Here is a 22,783-nt window from a genome sequence, read left to right on the forward strand (position 1 = left end):
CATTGCCTTCCTTGGGGAGCCTACATCATTTCTAGACCTGTTATTGTTCAGTTTTCTTTTATAGGGCTAGGACCTGTGATATACTTGTGGTATGGGGAACTCCCACGTGAGTGGGAGTTTAACTCTATACCAGTTAAAGTTGGCACCTTCTCTGCAGTTTCTATTCATAGAGTGTTGCCCAGAATACTGAGAGGTTCAATGAATTGTCCAAAGAAAAAACAAATTTCAGAGGCAGGGCTTGAACCTAAGTCTTTTGAGCTGTGAAAATAAAAATCTGGCTCCCCTGGGGGCAGCCAGGTGGCGCAGTGGATAGAGCACTGGCCCTGGATTCAGGAGGACCTGAGTTCAAATCCAGCTTCAGACACTTAACACTTACTAGCTGTGTGACCCTGGGCAAGTCACTTAACCCCAATTGCCTCACTTAAAAAAAAAGAAATCTGGCTTCCCTTAACTAGGACCCATGACCAAGTCAAACAAATTTTAGCTGTCTTAAAAATGTACTAGGGTATAATGGAGAAAGACTTGGCTCTAGAAACAGAATCCCTGGGTTCAAATCTGATATCAACTACTTATATGGCCCTTTGCAAGTCACTTCACTTCCTTGGGCCTCATCGATAAAATGAGGACATTGGACCAGATGACCTCCAAGATCCCTTCCAGTTCTCTGGTTCCTCCCACTTCAACTGAGTCTTCCCTTCTTCGAGTTCATCATATTCACTTCCTTTAATGGATGATATCATTATGTCACTAACTTATCCCATTACTTTTTCCTCTTGACTCATTTCAACTCGTTATTATTGCCCCTTCTGAAATGTGGCCAGAACTAGACATAGTATTCCAGGTTTGTTATTGTATATGTTTAGCTTGATGGTTGTTGGTTATATATTTAATATAATTAGGATCTCTCTTCTGGAATATTGTATGTAGTATTTATACAATGCTTTCTTTGACAATCCATTGAAAAGGCAAATCAACATATGCAAAACTGAATGTTTTTATTTTTAAAGATAATTAAGATATTTTATTTCCTAAAATATTTTGGATAGTCATGGAATACATTTATAAACTCAAACTTTGAAATTTCTTTCTTTAGCTTATCAATATCTTTTGAAAATGTTGACCCAACTAAGAAGAAACTCCCTGTTCATATCTTGGATGGCCTAACATTGAGTTACAAGGCATGTAATTATCTTGTTAACTGAAAAATTGCTTTCTCTTACAAATCATTCAGGAGAACATGTTATTTTTCATTCACTTTTCCTTTTCTTTTTCCTAGGTTCCCTGGCCTGTGGACATTGTTATAAGTTTAGAATGCCAAAAAATTTATAATCAAGTGTTTCTTCTTTTATTGCAAATAAAGTGGGCCAAATACAGTCTAGATGTTTTACGATTTGATGGTAAGAAATTATAACTAATTGTTAAAAACTAAAGCATTTGGAGTATTGTCTTTGACATTTTCTACATACACACAAATACTGAGATGATACCTTTTAACCAGTGGCTTTACACATTATGCAACGTTAAAGATAAATTTTCTAGGATATTTAGGCAGAAATAAAATTGAAATGCTATAACATAATTTAGAATTTAGCAAGAATAAAAACTCATCTACCTGGGTAATGTGAATAGAGAACTCACCAAAGTTGTTTTTCAAATTAGAAATTAATGAAATGTGAGTTTTCCTTTTTATATGACATAATAGTAAAGGAAGAATGGGAAACCTCTCATTATCTTCCTTTCCCAAGCTATTGAAATTTGAACCCCTTTCTCTGTCTCTTTCAAAGTATTTCTGTTTGGTACATCCTTTGAAATGTAAATAACTACTTCCATCAGAATTCAAGACCATCTGTAGTATAGCGCTTTATGTAGAAGAGCTTCCCACTCACTGTCTTCTTTTTCTTTTCCAGAATTGGTTAGTACTGCAGAAAAGCCACCAATTAAAGAAGGACCGTTATTTGAACAAGACTCTGTTGCTCAGTTTGGGTCACAAAAGGAACCTGTAAAACAACAAATTCATCGAATGTTTCTCTTGAGAGTGAAGCTCATGCATTTTGTTAACAGCTTACACAACTACATCATGACGAGGGTACATGCCTTGAATGCTTCATTACATTTCTTTCTTACTGCAGATTTAAAAGGAACTGTTAAGCATTTCTCATAAGAACATATGAGCCAGCAAAAGATTTATATTTTAGATGGGGCACAGGATACTTAAGTATGTAATTATAAAGTAGTATGATTGCTTTCTTTAAAAATCATAAATCCAAATGAGCATCTTTCTTTCACAGAAGCAACTGTAGGAGACTAAACATTATTTTGAATATCGTTATCCTTGAATCATTTCAAGAACTCATTTTGAAATTGTCTTCATAGCCTGTAGTATGTTCATTTGAGTATCCTCAAATTTTACAAATTTTTGTCCTTTGTTGGCAGATTTGATTTTTTGAAAGAACTGAAAATCATTTTGTGATCAGTTTTGGTGATCAGGACAGGTGATCAGCCTGAGTAATAGTGGATTTAATTCAAAAAGTAAAACCCCTATCACTATCACCACTATCACTCCTCACCAAGTGTGGCTAGAAAGGAATGAGATTGGTTTTATTAAACAGTGATTTTGATTTTGTGTAATGCCATAATTACAAAGTGTTTCTAGTTGGATGTGCTCGTGTAACATTCAGTTTGTGCAAAAGATGTCTTGAGCAACTTCCCATCCATGTCAGCAAGTTTTATTTCAAATAGCCATAAAGAAATACTATAAAGGGGCAGCTAGATGGTGCAGTGAATAAAGCACCGGCCCTGGATTCAGGAGGACCTGAGTTCAAATCTGGCCTCAGACACTTAACACTTACCAGCTGTGTGACCCTGGGCAAGTCACTTAACCCCAATTGCCTCACCAAAAAAAAAAAAAAGAAAGAAAGAAATACGATGGAAAACCTCAAATAATTTATTTTGTAAAAATTTACAAACTTATTGTTTTCAGGATGAATTTGAAAAAGCATTTGGAAAAAAATAGTATAAAAGATTCCATAAAAAGTATACATGTTTAAGGAAGAGGGAAAAAAAATGATCAATTTGAAGAGCTAAAGCTTCTTATTTTTCTTTTCTAAGATTCTTCACAGTACAGGTCTGGAGTTTCAGCACCAAGTAGAGGAAGCAAAGGATTTAGATCAACTGATTAAAATTCATTATAGATATTTATCTACAATTCATGATCGATGTCTTCTGAGAGAAAAGGTACAGTAGCAAATAAAGCTGGAGATAGTTGCCTATCAAGGCAGCAAATTGTCCTGGGAATTGGTAATTGAGCAGTTTATCTGGTTTTGATAAATTACAATTGACAGATCACCAAGGTCCATACTACTGAGATGGTTATGTTCTGGGAGAAATGTTCTGTCCTTTTATAAAAGTTATCTTTGCTTCTTATTTGTAAAAGAGTAATTTCATTTATTCAGTAGAGGCATAGTTTTAAAATGTTTCCAGGTGTGTGTTTGTAACACTGAGCAAGACTTAATACATTGACACTGCCTGCCAAACTTGATACTTGTGATAGATTATGGTCTGGTTTGTTAAAACAGAGTGCTGATAACATCAGTGTCTCCCTTTTTCTGTGTCAGTGTCAGTCTGATTCAATCTCTGGATTTTTCAGTGCCTTAGATACAGTAAGTGCTCAGTAAATATTAACGATAATATTTTGCTTTCATTTAAAGTGAATACAAAATGGTCTTGTCTTCTTTGGATTAAAATGATCAAAATCTTAGCCACAAAAATGAATATTTATTTTTGTATTTTTAATTCCAAACAGGTGAGTTTCGTGAAGGAAGCTATAATGAAAGTCTTAAATTTAGTCCTCATGTTTGCAGATCGTTGGCAGGCTGGTTTGGGAGCCTGGAAGTAAGTAGGAGTTATTTGAAAAATGTTCCTATTTTGAATGTTGTAGAAATTTTGATTGGGTTCATTTTGCAGTAGCCTTTTGTTTTGTTTTGTTTTGTTTTGAAACACTTACTTTGGACTTAATGCTTATTTAAGAGAAGAGTTAAGTTTGATATTTGTTCACTTACACTAGTATCAGGAGCAGCACTTCTACCCTTCCTCTCCTCTCCCCTCCCCTCCCCTCCCCTCCTCTCTCTCCTCTTTCCTTTTTTAATAATTCAGAAGGATAAATGATTTTTTAAAAAATATATTTTTTTTGGTGAGGCAATTGGGGTTAAGTGACTTGTCCAGGGTCACACAGCTAGTAAGTGTCAAGTGTCTGAGGCCGGATTTGAACTCAGGTACTCCTGACTCCAGAGCTGGTGCTCTATCTACTGCACCACCTAGCTGCCCCCCAGAAGGTTAAATGTTAGTAGGAAAAGTCTGGAGAGAATTTTTTAGAAAAAGGTTTTCCACTAACAAACAGATGGGAATGGGCTGATCTTAAGTTATATTTCCTCATTTTATTTTACTTTATTATAATTAATGATTGTGTGTTTAGTGAACTTGAAAAGTTCGCAGTAAAGAGTTTACCATTTGCTTATTCAAATTTTTCACTTGGATTTGGAAGGCACCTCCCTCAGGTTAAATAATGTGACGAAAATATGAGACATTTCTGGGTAATTTAATCATTTTATTAATAGGCTGGCAGGTTACTAATAAAAGGATGGTCAATGGCCATCTCTCTCAGACTAAAGACCAAAATTGTGGACTCAACAGTTTATATACCCTTCTAACTGTAGGAGGTCCATCATATAGGAATCAAATCTAATTATTTAACAGCAGTCAAATCTAGGGAGGGGAGAGAGGTTGAAGGGAAGGAATAAGGGATAGAATTTTAAACTCATAACTTCAATAAAAATGTTAATTTTTAAAAAGAAGGGGAGATCTCTGGGTCCCCCTCCTCCCAAAAAACCACCATAATCAAATCTAGTTGGTTGACATGATTGAAGGTGGTTTATATTAAAATGAAGTCTGGAGATACTTGGCTTAGATCACTGAAATCTTGGTCAAAAAGACATTAGAGAGCGCAGCTAGATGGCGCAGTGGATAGAGCACCGGCCCTGGAGTCAGGAGTACCTGAGTTCAAATCCGACCTCAGACACTTAACACTTACTAGCTGTGTGACCCTGGGCAAGTCACTTAACCCCAATTGCCTCACTAAAAAAAAAAAAAAAGACATTAGAGAAAAAATGTAGACCCTACCCAAGCTGATCAGATTTCAATAGTTTCCACCTAGGTGTGGTTTGGTACAGACTAAAACTTGGGTAAAGTCCTTCAAAAAAGCCCAAACCTGAAGAACTTAGAAAGAAGGAAGGAGGGGGGCGGGGATACTGAGTATCCCTAAGATAGCAGTTATTAATAATTATTTCTCAGAATAACAAACTAAAATTCAGGGAGACCTTGATTTCTGTTTAGTTCTTTCATCTTTCCACTCTGTCCTTAACTAAGAAACATGGTGCTTTGTTTTTTTATTTGTAAAATTAGGCTAGGGGCAGCTAGGTGGTGCAGTGGATAGAGCACCAGCCCTGGATTCAGGAGGACCTGAGTTCAAATCCAACTTCAGACACTTGACACTAGCTGTGTGACCCTGGACAAGTCACTTAACCCCAATTGCCTCACCAAAAAAAGTAAACAAACAAAAAAAATTAGGCTAATGATCATTCTGATATTCCTCCTAAAAATGTGAATTGTTTCACAGGATCGTTAAAGAATCATACAATTGTAGAGTTACAAGGAACCTTAAAGTTCATCTAGTCTTTTCCCTGATCAAAGTATGCCTATTGTCTGCAGTATATTCAAGTGTTAATTCAGCCTCTACTTGAAGACCACCAATGATAGGATGCTCACTTCCAAGAAATTCATTCCATATGCTTTTTGGACAGCTTTGACTGTTAGGAAATTATTCTTCATATTGAGCCAAAAACTACCTGCTTTTAACTAGGACTTACTAATCCCAGTTGTGGTCCACTTGTGGAGTAAAATAGAACCAATCTAATCCATTTCTCTATGGCAACCTTTTAAGTATTTGAAAATGGCAGTCATGTACCTCCTAAGTCTGTCACCAAATTGAGAGCCAGAAGATCTGGCACTGTGTTCTGGCCCCATCACATGCTAGTATTATTAATCTCTCTAGGTCTGATTGTCTTCCTTCACAAAATAAGGATAATACTCAGTGTCCCAAAAGTCCCTCTGTGTACTGTCTAGCTCCCAGGATTCTTATCAAATGAGATTGTGTCTGAAAATGTTTTATAAACCCCAAAGTGCATTATAAATGTAAGCTTTTCTATTTAATTACTTATTATATACCTATTATACCAATCAGTCCACAAACTTATTTAATGCTTACTGTGATAGTTATTGGAGTAAATTTTTTTTAAGTACTCCTTTAATTACCCAGGGAAAAAAAAGTACTCCTTGCACTTAAAGACCTTCCATTCTTTCAAATGATTACTAATAATTGTTCATTTTCACTGTTAGTAAGTCATCTCTTCAGGCTATACATCCTCTTTCCTTTAGCCAGTTCTTTTATAATCTTGCCAATTGGAGTGTTTGTATGAGGAAAACTTTTTTGCATTTCTCTTATTATTTAGGATAGTCTTTCAAATAGCTGCTAATCTTCTATAATTCTTCTTTTGAGAACAATTTATTCATGTCTTTTGACCACTAATACATTGACATTTGAGTCTAGTGGGATCTCTGAATCCACCACACTGTACTGCTGTCCTATTCACATCTCTCCTCCTCATTCCCAAGATATGATGGATGGAAAAGCTTTATTAAATTTCTTGTTAAAATCTAATTGACTTATGTCTAGTGATCTTCTTGTTTAATAGACTCATAACCCTGTTAAATAAGAAGTGAAGGTGAGGACAGCTAGGTGGTGGAGGGCAGCTAGGTGGCGCAGTGGATAGAGCACCAGCCCTGGAGTCAGGAGTACCTGAGTTCAAATCCAGCCTCAGACACTTAACACTTACTAGCTGTGTGACCCTGGGCAAGTCACTTAACCCCAGTTGCCTCACTTAAAAAAAAAAAGTGAAGGTGCTCATCTCTTCTCTTTATAAATATTCATAAACCACACCTTAAATAATCCGTTTGATCATATTACCAAGAGCCCGTTGTCAAGTACCCTGGCCTATAGTTTTAAATATCTGTCTTGTTTCTCCTTTTTAAAAAATGAGTACAGTGGTTTGCCTGCTTTTAGTTCTGTGGCACTTCTGCTCTTGAGCTATGGGAATTGTTCTTACCACAATTCCTCAGAGATCAACCACAGAGGTTAAGCAGCCAAATCCACAAATACTTTTTGTACCCTGAGATGCAGATTACTGGGAGACTCAAGCTTATTGGAGATACTTACCTTGGGTTTCAGTTTTCACTGTTAACAATTCTTATTCTATCCTACTCAGTCTAAAGATAATTAGGAGTTACACAGTTTTGGTTCTTTATCATCATCTCACCTTCTTCCCAAAGGTTTCCTTATTCCTTTCTTGATCATCTTCTTTCTCCAACATTGCTCCTCCATCCCCTTTTGTTGATTGTTCTTAGCATTTTGTCCCAAGGTTTAGCTCATGCTCAATTTTACTGACATTATTCACACAGGACTGTACGTCTCCTTTGCATTCATCCTCATTTGCCTGCCTTTGCTTTTATCTCTTCTACAAATCCTTTTAGAATATGAGGTCTTCTCCATTTAGACTTATTTGTGACTGTCTTCCCGAAAAGCGATTATCTTTCTTCAACCTGGTTTTTTTTTTTATTTTTTTAGTTTAAGGCCATGGGGTTCCTACCCTATCTCTGAACTCTTTAAACTAGAAAACACTGTAGATTTCTCATTGTTCTTCTGTTTATCTGTATGAACTATAAGTTGTTGTGGTCATTGCCATCCCAGGTTCTCATTATCATCTTCACTTCACCAGTAATCTCCTCCTTAATGGTCAGAATCACTTCCATTACAACCTTTATTATATAAGACACATAAGGAATTTATCAACTGCTGCACTTTTGGCAGAGATAATACACTAATACATAGATCATTCAGGTCCTGTATCTCTACTCTACTCTGCCACTCTTCAGCTTTTTGACCCGAGGCAGAAATTTGTCTTCCATTTTCTGTAGCTAGCTTATAACATACATTCCTACCCAAATACCACTTTCTTCTTCCTTTGAGCTTCACCAGAATGGGTTATAGCATGCTTTCCGTCTCAGGTTCATATATTTCAACATGGGGTGAATATCACTTTTTTGTAAAATCTTCTGCTACTCTCTACATCTAATGTATCAGATTGTCATATCTTGCCTTGAGACATACATAGCTAATTAGGCAACTCTCTTGGTGGGAAGGGTAAACAGCATTCCCCATCCAGAGAGGAAGTACAGTAGGGAATTGGGAGGAGATGACTAAACTGAAGAACCAGGCTGGGTTGGTACCAGGGTGCCTGTGGAATTACAAAATCCAAGGGGAAATAAATGGGAAAACCTGATTATCAGCAGATTCAGGCTTCAAAGTCTGTACTTGATCAAGAAGTGAACTACAAGGAGCTTACCCATGCTGCGAGGGTCAGGAGTGAGGTTCATTCTGTTGCTTCTTAGTTGAGCCTATCAACCCATGCATCAAAAAAATCTGTACCTTTGCATGGCGATATTTTAGTCTTGAGTCACATTACACCAATACTCTGATGCCTATAAAGTTGTGTTTGGATCTCCAGCTCACTTCGGTTTGGTTTTTTTTTTTTTATTCTTTTTTTTTTTTTTGGGTGGGGCAATGAGGGTTAAGCGACTTGCCCAGGGTCACACAGCTAGTAAGTTTCAAGTGTCTGATGCTGGATTTGAACTCAGGTCCTCCTGAATCAAGGGCCAGTGCTTTATCTACTGTGCCATCTAGCTGCCCCTCACTTTGTTTTTTTAAAAAAAAATTGCCCATAATCTCTGCTGTATATATTCATCTTAAGGCCAAAGTATGATTTCTGCCTCTTTTCCTAAAGTGTCTTTGAATTCTTGAGTACTTATGACAGAGGTGACAGATACAACATGCAGAATGAGACAGATGTGTTGGGACATGGCTATGGTAGAATTTTGTTTGCTTGACTATCTCTCAGATGTGAACAATCAGTATTTAGCACAATTCTCCCCTTCCATCCCCATGCTAGCAGTAGCCTCATTCAGTAGATGGTCTAAGACCACTCACCTCCTCCCCTCATCATTTCTCTTTTGCTGCCTGTTTGGTCTCTTTCAATAATACCTTATATCCAATGCCTTAGCATGAGAATAAATTACAAAACTGATCTCTTGTAAGCCTTCATAATATCTTAATGAGTTAGATTGCAAATGTTATCTTTGTTTTGTGAAGGGAAGATTAAAAACAGAGGATGGTCAAGTAACTTTGTGAAACCATACAAATCTGTCAAAGTAGAGTTGAAAATAAAACAGCTCACTAGTGTCTTATCACATAACCCTAGTCTCAAAATATTTAAAATGCACCTTTTTCCATAAAGGTGTGAGCTAAATTAACATCTGATAATACTGATGAGAGGTAGAAAATCAATAGCATTGCTGCATGTGCTTCATTAAAGTAGTAGGTTTTACTTTTTATTTTTACTGGACCTGTGATTTCCTTAGAACTCCCAGTGAAGAAATCCCCTCTCTCAATGGAGATCCACCACTGGTCTTTTCTCACTTTCCTCTCTCTTCTTAACTCTACATTCTGGCTTTTGACCTCATCATTCAGCTGAAACTGATTTCTCCAAAGTTACCTAAGATTTCTTTTTTGAGGCAGTTGGGGTTAAGTGACTTGCCCAGGGTCACACAACTAGTAAGTATCTGAGGCTGAATTTGCATTCTGCTCCTCTTGAGTTCAGGGCCGGTGCTCTATCCACTGTGCCAACTTGCTTCCCCTACCTATGTTCTTTTTTGGGGGGGGGGCGGGGTGAGGCAATTGAAGTTAAGTGACTTGCCCAGGGTCACACAGCTAGTAAGTGTCAAGTGTCTGAGACTGGATTTGAACTCAGGTCCTCCTGAATCCAGGGCCAGTGCTTTATCCACTGTGCCACCTAGCTGCCCCACTAAGTTCTTTTAATTCCTAAATCTAATAGCCTTTTTTCAGCCCTCATCCTTGATATGATCATTGACTCTATCAGTCATGCGTTTTTCCTTTTTACTCTTCTTCCTTCTTGGTTTTTGTGACACTGATGTCTTCTGATTGTTCTACACATCTGACCACACTCCTTAGTCTCCTTTGCCAGATCTTCATCCAGATCATGTCTCATTACCCTGGGCATCCCTCAGATCCCTGTCCTGGGCCCTCCTCTTTTTTTCCTCTACACTGTTTCATTGGTGATCTCAGCTACCATGGATTCAGTTACCATCTCTATGCTGATAAGTCTCACATTTCCAGTCTTACATCTTCAGATGCCTTTCAGACATCTCAAACTGGACATCCAGTAGACAACTTAAACATGTCCACGACAAAACTCATTATCTTTCCCCCTAAACCTTCCCTCCACCTACTCTACCCACTCCTCTTCCTGCATCTTCCTCCCAGTCCCTCAGGTTCACAACCTAGCAGTCATTTGGGATTTTCACTCTCTTTCACCTCACCATATCCAATCTGTTGCCATGGTCAGTTTCATTTTGACATCTCTCTCTTCTCCTCCCCTTTTTACCTCTGACAATGCCACCAGGCTAGTGCAGGCTCTCAGCTCCTTGTGCCTAGACCTGCTTATGAGTCTCCCATAAGTCTCTCCCCTTTCTAGTCCTGTCTCTGGATTGAAAGCCTGTTATAGCTTGGCCCCTTCCTACCTTGTCAGTCCCCCTGCATTTTTACTAGTTGTTCCCCATTCCTGCAATCCTTTCTCTACTGCCTCCTGGCTTCTGTGGCTTTCTTCAAGTATCAGCCAAAATCTTATTTTGCAAAAAGAATTTTCTGGACCTCCTCAAGGCTAGTGCCCTCCCTCTGAAATTGGCCTATTATAGGCCTATATCTTGTCTGTACATAATTGTTTTTGTGTTGTCTCCTCCATTAGACTGTGAGCTTCTTGGGGGTAGGGACTTTATGCCTTCCTTCGTATTCCCAGTGCTTAGTACAGTGCCTAAGCACATAGTAGGCACTAAATAAAGACTTGTTGACTCAACTTGTCCTGAAATGTGTATAGTCTTAGAGAGTTGCCTTTGGGTATCTCATTTTAATAACTTGCCTAGGGTCACATGGCCAGCATATATCAGAGATGGGACTTGTCTTCTGACTCACAGGCTAGCTTCTTTTTTTTTTTCATAAAAGTATTTTATTATTTTCCAGTTACATGTAGAGATAGTTTTCAATATATGTTTTTATAAGATTTCTATTTTCAAATTTTTCTCCCTCCTTCCACCCCTCACCAAGATAGCATGATATAGGTTATATATGTACAATCGCATTAAACATTTCTGCATTAGTCATGCTGTGAAAGAAGAATCAGAGCAAAAAGGAAAAACCTCAAAAAAGAAAAAAAAAATAGAAATAGTACGGTTCAATTTGCATCTAGATTCCAAAGTTCTTTTTTTCTGGATTTGGAGAGAATTTTCCATCATGAGTCCTTTGGAACTATCTTGGACCATTGTATTGCACAGGCTAGTTTCTTATCTGCTACCCCACACTGCTTCTCTTTTACATCCTTATGAACCTATTTTAAGACAAAACTTTGAGCTTTCATCTGGTGGAAGAGTAAGGTTATGTGGGTTCAAAAAATCAACTGTACAAGTATGGGATAGAGAAGTCCTGACTAGACAAAGGTTTAGGTGAAAAACATCTGAGTTTTAATGAATTAAAAGCTCAATTTGAGGCAGCAGTGTAACAAAGGCAGCTCAAAAAAGTTATGTAGTATTAGACTGCATTAATAGAGGCCTTGGTTAGTTATGGACTGTCTTAAAAGAGCATCAATTGAAGGAATGGATTGGGGGTGGGAGAGCACAATTATCCTGAAGAAAAGAAAATCTGGCAGGTAAAGGGCATGATAGCTGTCTTCAAGTATTTGAAAGACTGTAAGAGAGATGAAATTTGTTCTCATTGGTTCCAAAAAATAAGTAGGAGCAATTGGTACAAGTTTCAGAGAAGCAGATTTAGGCTCAGTGTAAATATAAGCTTCAGTTATAGCTATTCTAAAGGGGATGATGTGACTTGGGAGGAAGGAGAGGGTTTCCTCTTATTAACAGTATTGAAAAGAAGGCTGCTGGGCATTTTTCAGGGAAGTTGTAAAAAGGACCTATTTATGCATGAACTAGACTGGATGATCTCAAAGGTCCATTTTCATTCTGAGAGGCTGTGATGAAATTTGTTTTAATCTTTGATGTATTTCTTGGATTAGGATTTTTATAATTAAAATAAGGCAATTTGAAATTAATTCCAAAGTGAAATTTATATACCTAATGACTGGGGGCAGCTAGGTGGTGCAGTGGATAAAGCACCAGCCTTGGATTCAGGAGGACCTGAGTTCAAATCTGGTCTCAGACACTTGACACTTAGTAGCTGTGTGACCTTGGGCAAGTCACTTAACCCTCATTGCCCCCCGCCATAGTCATATACCTAATGACTTCTTTCTGTGAAAGATTTCATCACTGTATTTTTAATCAAAGTTGAATTTTCCTTCTTTAGGATGGAATCAATTGAAAAGATGGAGTCAGACTTTAAAAACTGTCATATGTTTCTTGTAACAGTTTTGAATAAAGCAGTCTGTAGGGGATCCTTTCCACATTGTGAGTATATATAATCAGTTAATGTATTTAAATATCTTTTGAGCTATGATGGATGCTATACAAAATTGAGTTGTTTTTAAAATCTTTATTTTAAGAGATGATAACCTATTTATTTAATAATATGATTAATGGTGTTATTAATTTTTGATAAACTGAATTGGCTTTTGGCTGGTCATAGTGAATAGGAATAATAACTCACATATAAGTTTAGGCATGGTACTTTTTGCAGTTTGGAAAAGTAAAATCTTCATGATGACTTTATGACATAGGAAAAACAGATGTTTCTTAAAATAGCCTTGTAAAGTTTACAAGTTGCGCATGAAATTGTTGAATACGTTATGTAGACATATGCATTCCATCCATAAAGAAAAATGTAAACACCATCTGTTATGACATTAGCACATTCCCTGTGAAAACAAATCAACACTCCATGAACATACCACTAGATGATGGAAACTGACACCTTATGACATACCATAAGATTGGCCGGAATTATAGCTCTTTGTTTTCTCTTGCAGATTATATTTATGGTAAATTTTGTGGTAAGGACTCTTAAGACTGTCACTTTATTGTATCTTTAATCTCACTAAATAGCATTAGGTGGCATTCCTTAGCATTTTAAACAGTGGCAAAAGCACTTAGCAGTTCTATATTAAATTTTCTCATTAGTCTTATAACAATGCAAATATTAAATTTAAAAAGCTAAGAATGGAGATCTTCTCACCTTGTACACATAGTTAATGAAGAGAGATGACAAAATTTGCCACACCATTGGCCTTTAGTTACTTTATTTTTTATTTTAATATAAATCAGAAAATGGTATGGATTTTATTTACACTTACTATACCATTGGAGGGTTTTGCTATTCCTTTTTAGAAAATACTGAAAGTTGTTTTTATTTTACTAAGTTAACTCTCAGGGCTGCCAGTTAGTGCAATGAAATTTGGACCTAACAGATTCAGAACACAGAATGCAACATAAGCTACCCAGTGAGTCATAGTAAGTGGAAACAAAGAACATAAGTAGTCACCTTTTGGCCACACATTGTTTAGAAAATTTGGTAAGTGGAATCTGTTTGCTACAGAAGTCTATTGAAAATGTAGTCTCTTAATGTATGTGATATCACTGTAGCAGATATTGCCAGATTTTGTGTCAGTTTTATCTCTATTAGCTTTTTTTTATGTCAGGTGCTTACTGTGTGGTATAACAAGTAGATCACATGCCAATGGAATTATAGCAACTTTATGTCAAGAATTCATCTTTAAGTATTGATAATACAAGATGGAGCTGGATTGATGAGTGGTGATGTTAAAAAATATATATACAACAATGGACCTTGGAGAGGGTCACAAGACCTGGGTTATGGGTTAGTAGTTCTACATTGGGCAAAGTCACTTGACACTTCCATTTTCTCATCTCTGCAATTGAGGCAGCTGCCCTTAAAGTTCCAACCAGACCCGAAGTCCTCAGGTTCTAAGTATTGAGACTGAGATAGCAGCTAATGATTTAGAAATGCAGATTATTAACAGAAAAACTTGTCATCTTTTCTTGGGTATAATATTTACTACATATTTGCTATATTTAAATTTTAATCAGATAAACATAAAAACTCTTCTATTTCTAAGTTTATTATTAAAGTTATTGCAGATTGATCTAAATATTTCTTCTTTTTTTTTTCTGCAGTGGAGTCTCTCGCGTTGTCACTCATGGCAGGCATGGAACAGAGTTAAGACATTTGCAGTCCAGTGAATACCTCAAAAAGTTATTCTTGTAGGCTTTATTTTCTGCATTATATTTATGTACTTTTTCGTTTTTTTTAAAGAAATAATGCTATCTATTGTATAACTGGATAAATATTTTGCTATTATTTCCCTTCAGAGACTATTGTAAACTATATGGAATTGTGCATAAGAATATATGTAAATAATGTATATTAGACACAGGGTATTAGTACTTTATTTTTTCTTTTTGTAAGCTATAGATTCATGATATTGTCTAAAGTATACTAATTAGATGGTAAACTGAAATATTTCATATTTTTAATGCTTATTTTTAAAAGCAGACTTAAGGCACTTTAAATTCTCATTTTGCTGCTAGACATTCAACATAGGATTTTTTAATATAGTCTTAGACATCTATTTCCTTGAAGGTTGCTTTGAATTCATTTTAACCTTCTCTTAATTACATTTATCTTATTTTTTTTACATGAGAGCCATTACAGGTAGAGTAATTACACTGACCAAAAAAAATTCATTTTGTCTAATGTTACAGATAGAAAATGCTTATTATGCTAAAGTACCAACCACTAGAATGTACCTACTTTTGTTTGCTGTTAATCAACAACTTGCTTTAGCAGGACAAAATAAAATGTGGTTACCATGCAATGTGTTTGTATTTTCTTTGTAAACCTTATGGCAGGCTTGTCCTCACATTTGATTTGATCTTTATACCATCTATACTTTTGTAGTAATTTCTTAAAACAAAAAATGGAAAAATCCCTGCAGCCTACTTTGTTAGAGGTCTTTAGGTAAAAGAGCACAGAAATAACCAATAGTGTTGGGTTACAGGTTGTATGTTTCATAGATTTGGTTTATGAAATAAATCAAGTATGTTAAAAATATATTACCCTATTAAGTTATAGGCAAGCCACATATGAAAGTTCAGTCACTTTCACTCCTGCTTTTTTTTTTTTTTTTGTGAGGCAGTGGGGGTTAAGTAACTTGCCCAGGGTCACACAGCTAGTAAGTGTCAAGTGTCTGAGGCTGGATTTGAACTCAGGTACTCCTGACTCCAGGGCCGGTGCTCTATCCACTGCGCCTGCTTTAATTTTTAATAAGCCTATAACATTTTTTCTCATGACTTCAAACAAATGGAGTGTTCCAGGAAAACTAGCACCTCTGGCGTGAGGGCTTGCTGAGCCCTTTTCAGGGCTGCTCATTCACCTTTGGTGTCTACCTTCTTCCAATTCTCACCTGTAGCTCCAAGAAGCTGTAGCACTTGCAGTGGCCACACCATGGGAAAATGATTGGCAGATGGGCTAAACCAGGCTGAGGGTAACTGACAGGCCTCAAACCCATAAGTGAGTTAGGAAGATGTCTACCCCAAGCATGTAGAGACACGCCCCCATCAGAATGGGTGGATGAAAACAGTTTGTTCCAACATCCATTAAAGTAGCTGAAGCAGGCACTGTGAAGCACTTAGAGCTTGGTCAAACATTGAAGATGCCAAGGCCATATACTGCATCTTGGGCCATCACCAGGGGTCTTGACTTTTGTCCTGCCACTGGACTTTGATGACTCTGGAAGAGAGAGTGAGGTTAAAAACTTTGTGCAACACTGCCTTACTTCTTCTTCTTTTTTTTTTTTTTTTTGGTGGAGCAATGGGGGTTAAGTGACTTGTCCAAGGTCACACAGCTGGTAAGTGTCAAGTGTCCAAGGCCAGATTTGAACTCAGGAACTCCTGAATCCAGGGCTGGTTCTTTATCCACTGTGCCACCTAGCCGCCCCCTACTGCCTTACTTAAATTTAACTCACCCATAAGTGACACGTTACCCTGTGATGTCATTGGTCCTCTTGGAAAATGAAGGACAAATAATAATAACTTGCATGTCTTAGAGTGATCATCTACCTTATCCCTCTCATTTTACAAATGAGAAAAAGGAGGCCCTGAGGAAAGGAAGTGACTTGTCCAAGGTCGCATGAAGTTTGAATTAGACTCTAGATCCTAACTCAATCTGTGTTCTTCCCACTGTACCCCATTACCTCTGTCTTGGTCTCATTTTGGAGTTGTCTAATAGAAATTCTATACTTGGTGACTATTACATATTATAGCTTTTTAAAAGGTATATATTAGAAGACTTGTTGGGAGAGGGTCCTACCTATAAAATTCTCCATGATATAAGATATTTACTGATGTTCTTTCACTCTTGAATGAGATTCAGTGACTGGCCAAGTAAGGGTCATTCCAGTGACAAGATAATTTTTCCAAATATCTTGGGAGAACCCTTTTGTTTTTGTTGTTGTTGTTGTTGTTTGTTTTGTTTTGTTTTGTTTTGCAGGGCAATGGGGGTTAAGTGACTTGCCCAGGGTCACACAGCTAGTAAGTGTCAAGTGTCCGAGGCCGAATTTGAACTCAGGTACTCCTGAATCCAGGGCCGGTACTTTATCCACTGTGCCACCTAGCTGCCCCCTTGGGAGAACCCTTTTGAACAACATAGATTGGTTCCCTTACCCTTTATGAAAAAGAAAACATTTATTGACAACTATTGTCAGTCTTTATTCATTGACTGGCTCTAAGTATTCAGCTGTGTTGAGGCAGCAGGATTGATCTTTGGCTTTGTAGCCTGTTGTGTCACTATGGCTTTCCTCTTAGTAGGAGTTATATAAATGTACTGACTTCTAAGCTTTATTTATTTGGTTGACCTTCTGGTTCACTAAGCTAATGTTCCCTTTGCTTCCCAAAGAATGATGCAAAGTCTTTTGTGCTCCAAGAATATTTGTCCACAAGAACATGTGTTAAAAAAAAAAAAAAGAACATGTGTAAAGGACACATTAATTCGCTTTAGCATTGTGTTGGAATGTTTTCCTTAAGTTTGATTTTGGTTATTACTTCTTGGAATGAAAAGTCTGACAGGCTGCATTGCTAAAATGGAAATTTCTTTGAATGAATCTTTAAGCAGTTTGTAGGATTGTGGCTTTTTGATGAATAAACACAGATATGAACTATTTTTTAAAAATCTGAATCAAGTTGCCATTTCTTGACAGCAATGACCATGATTAAGTGACCTTTATCTAAATATTTAGAAGAATTTAGAATCAGAATGACAAAATGTCAAAATTGGAAAAAACCTTAGAAATTCTCTAATCCAATTTTAACAGGAGAGAAACTGAATAGCCGAGCTAGTAAACATGGTAAATATTTTAAGAAAAAATTTTTTTTTTTTTGGTGAGGCAGTTGGGGTTAAGTGACTTGCCCAGGGTCACACAGCTAGTAAGTGTTAAGTGTCTGAGGCTGGATTTGAACTCAGGTACTCCTGACTCCAGGGCCGGTGCTCTATCCACTGCGTCACCTAGCTGCCCCTTAGATTTATTTCTAAATTTTATTTCTAAGCTTGTGACACTACAACTGTTTTTTAAAAATACATTTCTTGGAGGCAGCTAGATGGCACAGTGGATAAAGCACCGGCCCTGGAGTCAGGAGTACCTGAGTTCAAATCCGGCTTCAGACACTTAACACTTACTAGCTGTGTGACCCTGGGCAAGTCACTTAACCCCAACTGCCTCACCAAAAAAAAAAAGAAAAAGAAAAAGAAATCTATATTTCCTGTTAGTAGAATGATTTAGACATCTAACTTAAGAACAATATTACATAGTCCCTATAAGAAACCAAAAACAATGTTATAAACTCTTTCCTAATGCAACATTTAATTTCTCTACTGATTCCAACCAATTAATATCTCCTAGACATCTGGTTTAACTGCAGTGTACCCAACTATAGCCCATCAGTTCAGTGTAAGCTCATCAACTTTTGCTGTTACATACAAATTTCCTTCGTTAGAATATTGCATGCTTGTCCTCATTTGCTGCTATTATTTTTTTTTCAGAATTTGTTCTTTACTCAGCATAATCATAGAGTTGTTAGCCATCCCCTGATTTTCTTGAGATGAAAGAAAATATACTATTTAAGTATCAGTGCTGGATACTAGATCATTGTTTTGAAAAAAGTAGAGGTTTAATAGATGTTTGTTGAATTAATAGTAATTGGGTATCTCTTAGCATCCAGCCTTCAGAATTGAAGGCAATATCTAATGAATTAATACCCACTTTCATAAAGCTATTTAGTGTATATGGAACCACTTCTATCCATGAGAAGTTAGTGGCTATATTTTTACTATAGTGATTTGGGCACAAGATACTTGGGACTTAAGCTAAGTCCTAAGCCCATAAATGTTGGTCTGGGGTTATACAATGTGCCTTTGATAAATAGGGTGAAAAGGGAAGAAAGGTGATTGAGGAAAGCAGGAAATTTTATAGTTCAAGTAGAGGTTTGTGACATTTTCAGATGAGTGGGATGAATAACCCATGAGATGACAGAATTAAAATAATAACTATTATTTTTATAATGCTTTAAAATTTACAAAGTGCTTTAGAGAGTTCTCATTTTATCTTCATAACAACTCTGGAGGTAGATGCTATTATCCTCATTAAGAAAAAGGCTGACAAGAGGTTAAGTGACTCACCCAGGGTCACACTGCCATGATCTCAGTGGAGTTCTGGGCTGAATCTAAAATTAATAGGAATAAATATAAATTATTACACGAAATTTCAATAAAATCAACCTGATGAGTGAAGTATTGCTAAATGATTCACCCAGCAATAAAAGTGAAGGGAAGTTAGTGGACCACCAGCTTATACAGAGTCAACAGTATGTTAGTTAAAAAACTAATGTGTGCTTAGCCTACATTGAAAAGCAGTGTGGTGCCGTGCAAATGGTTCCAGATTTTGAGTTAGAGGACCCGGGTTACTTCTGTGACCTTTAGCAAGTTGATTAACCTCTCTGGGCTTCAATTCCCTCATCAGTAAAATGAGGAGTTTGGATCAGATGGCCTCCAGGAGCCCCTTTCAGTGGACTAAGAAGTCCTGTTGTTCTTTGCTCTGGTCAGGCCACTTCTAGAGGGCTGTGTTTAAATTGGATACCACATTTTTGGAAGATGGAGAGTATCCAGACAAGGGTGGCCAAGATGCTGAAGGCCTTTGAGATCATGCCCAATAAGGATTGTTTGAAGAAACTGGGCTGAGTTAGCCTGGAGGAGAAAGAACTTGGCAGGGATGTACCCAATAGCTAGCTACGTTTATGTATCTGAAGGGCTATCGTGGAAGAGGGATTAGATTTATCAGAGGACATAAGTAGCCACAATAGGTAAGAACTTAAGGCTTAGACTTTATATATGAAAAAATGTCCTAACTATCCAAAAGTAGAACAGAATGCCTCAGGAGGTAGTGGTTTCCCCCTTAGAAGTATTCAATATGGGGCGGCTAGGTGGCGCAGTGGATAAAGCAACAGCCTTGGATTCAGGAGTTCCTGAGTTCAAATCTGGCCTCAGACACTTGACACTTACTAGCTGTGTGACCTTGGGCAAGTCACTTAACCCCCATTGCCCCGCAAAAAAAAAAAGAAGAAGAAGAAGAAGTATTCAATACTATTGTGCTATAAGAAATGATAAGCAGGCAGATTTCAGAAAAACCTGGAAAGACTTACCTGAACTGGCACAGGGTGAAGTGAGCAGAACCAGAAGAACACTGTACACAGTAACAGCATCATTGTGCCATGTTCAACTCTGATAGACTTAGTTCTTCTCAGCAACACAATGATCCAAGACAATTCCAAAAGACTCATGATGGAAAATGCTCTCCACCTCCAAAGAAAGATTGAAGCACACTATTTGTACTTAAAATTTTTTTCATAGTTTTTTCCTTTTCCTCAGTTTTTTCTTTTACAACATGACTAATGTGGAAATATGTTTTACATGATTGCATAATCTTTATCAGATCGCATACTGTCTTGGGGAGGGGGAAGAGAAAGGAAGTAGGGAGAAAAATTTAGAACTCAAAATCTTTCAAAAATGAATGTTGAAAACTGTCTTTGCATGTAATCAGAAAAAAAGAAAATACTATTAAATAAAAATTAAAATAAAAAATTATTCAAGTAGAAGCTGAGTGACCAGCTATTGAGTATGTTGTACATGGAATTGTGGTCTGATATAGGTTGGACTCGGTGGCCTCCACATTCTCAGATTGTTTCATATAACAAGAATAACATTTCATATTTTAGAGGGACAAATGTTGCTAGCATTGAAATTTTTGTATAGTTACAATGAAGAAAGAGCATCTTTGGGAAATGCTGATCTAGCACTTGGTATGGTATTTCTCACATTATTTACCCAGCACATGTGGTCCTAAAAAGATGTGCATAAATATTACAAAATGAATTTTCGTAAACAGAATCATTTAAAATATACTAGGGAAACTCATTATTTAAGTGAACAAATTAGTCTCCATGGCAAATCTTTCCATGAAGTAAAATATTATAAAGCAAAGTATTTTTGTTTAGATTTCCATATTAGAGGGGCAGCTAGGTGGCCCAGTGGGTAAAGCACTGGCCATGGATTCAGGAGGACCTGAGTTCAAATCTGACCTCAGACACTTGACACTTACTAGCTGTGTGACCCTGGGCAAGTCACTTAACCCCAATTGCCTCACCAAAAAAAGAAAAAAACAAACATTATATCAGTGCTAAGCTTTGAATTTAATACAAGAATCACTCAAACAATAATGACTACCACAATAACGTTTTATCACCATCGAGCAATAGCTGCCCTTGGAGTAAGGAAGAACTGGGTTTAAGTTTCTCTTCTGACGCATACAGGATGTGGGAACCTGGGCAAATCATTTAACCTCAGTGCCCCTTGCAAATATCTAAGGTTATAAATTACCAAGAAGATGCTGACAAACCCTGGTAGAGAAAGTGCCTCACCACAATTTTCCTATACAGGTGAAAGCATAGGTTAGTTTCAAAGAAAAAAAAGTTTATCAAGTAATGTGAATGATGATATCTCATTTCAAAAATAAAATAAAAATATTTATCTGTTAAGATTTAGGTCAAGAAATATTTTGGGGATGAACCTACTCAAAGGGGGTAAAACTAGATACCTTAAGCTACTGCTCTACCCCTAAGGTCTGCATGGTAAATAATGGCATCTGAAAGGAAAAGGCACACATCAGCGCCATCTAGAGGCTAAGGATTTTTTTAAAATACCAAATTTAAATTAAGTGAATGTAAAACTATAGATACAGTTCTCTTGGTTCAGTAATTTGTAGATGAGATTTCTTTTTAAGCCATCAGTGAATGTTAGCTGTTGTATGAAACAGAGAAATAAAAACAATCTCACAAAGGATTTAAAAGTCCTGATTATGGGGGGGGGGGGTGGCAGCTAGCACTGGCCCTGGATTCAGTAGGATCTGAATTCAAATCCAGTCTCAGACACTTGGCACTTACTAGCTATGTGACCTTGGGCAAGTCACTTAACCCTCACTGCCCTGAGGTGGGGCGGAAATAAAGTCCTGATTATACAAAAGCCAAACAGTGGACTATAGACTCTGTACCAGCTACTAGCTTGGTACAGAATGATGCTCTCAGGCTCTCCTCTGAGCAAATTTCATTTTCTTCAGTGGTTCTAAATATTAAGGTTATAAGAAAAATTGAAGTCCCATCTTATGTCCAGAGGCTTATGTCCAGGTTCCCATGGCTGCTGGTGCCTTCCTCTCTCAAGTTACCGTTCCTACTTTATGTATATGTTATACCTCCCATAAGAATGTAAGCTTCTTGAGAACAGGGACTATAGTTATACCTTCCACATCACAGGGGTTAGGGGCACAACATTCCCATGATCTGGAAAATCCATGTAAAATTTTTTAGCCCTCCCTTTGTAACAAAGATGAAGTCTGAATTATTATGGTATTAAAAGATAAAATATGTGATATTATATATTACTATACATATATTTTATGCATTTCTGAGTTTCTAAATTTTTTCTGCGTCATCTGCTGGCCTTTGTGTGTCATTTTTGGTTTCCTCAAAACCCCTCCAAAATTCCCATTTAATTTCTTTTAATACTGATTATACTCTTTGATCCAGTGATCCTTTTTTTTTGCAGGGCAATGAGGGTTAAGTGACTTGCCCAGGGTCACACAGCTAGTAGGTATTAAGTGTCAGAGGCCAGATTTGAACTCAGGTCCTCCTGAATCCAAGGCCAGTTCTTTATCCACTGCGCCACCTAGCTGCCCCCCCATTTAATTTCTTATGCTGACCCATGATTATATTGAAACCTTAATGGGGAAGATTACAGTGTGGAAGGGACAACTATTTTAAATCTTTCTTTGAATTTATAGTCCTTAGCACAGTGCCTACAATTTAGTATGCCCCTAAGAAGTACCTGTTGACTGATTTGTTTATGCTTATGATTAATATTCATGAAGTACATTCTGCTTTCATATAGTGTTCAATATACCAAACATCTATTTTATACTGGAAA

The 22,783-nt window shown here is 37.0% G+C and overlaps 1 protein-coding gene across 4 annotated transcripts in view; it reads left to right on the plus strand.

Moving 5' to 3' along the window:
• TUBGCP5 (tubulin gamma complex associated protein 5) overlaps positions 1-15,065 on the plus strand; it is a 54,602-nt gene extending 39,537 nt beyond the window's left edge. For 3 of the 4 annotated variants that reach the window (XM_043997817.1, XM_043997818.1, XM_043997819.1), the window contains 7 exons: positions 1,094-1,178; positions 1,277-1,397; positions 1,908-2,086; positions 3,109-3,234; positions 3,803-3,891; positions 12,593-12,693; positions 14,377-15,065. In XM_043997817.1, coding sequence (XP_043853752.1) covers positions 1,094-1,178; positions 1,277-1,397; positions 1,908-2,086; positions 3,109-3,234; positions 3,803-3,891; positions 12,593-12,693; positions 14,377-14,423 — 748 coding nt within the window. In that variant the 3' untranslated portion in view covers positions 14,424-15,065. Of the gene's footprint in view, positions 1-1,093; positions 1,179-1,276; positions 1,398-1,907; positions 2,087-3,108; positions 3,235-3,802; positions 3,892-12,592; positions 12,698-14,376 lie in introns of all 4 variants that reach the window. The other variant, XM_043997820.1, reaches the window with a different exon arrangement.
• The last annotated feature ends 7,718 nt before the right edge of the window (positions 15,066-22,783 follow it).

The sequence above is a fragment of the Dromiciops gliroides genome, chromosome 3 (genome assembly GCF_019393635.1).
Source record: "Dromiciops gliroides isolate mDroGli1 chromosome 3, mDroGli1.pri, whole genome shotgun sequence".
Lineage (NCBI taxonomy): Eukaryota > Metazoa > Chordata > Mammalia > Microbiotheria > Microbiotheriidae > Dromiciops > Dromiciops gliroides.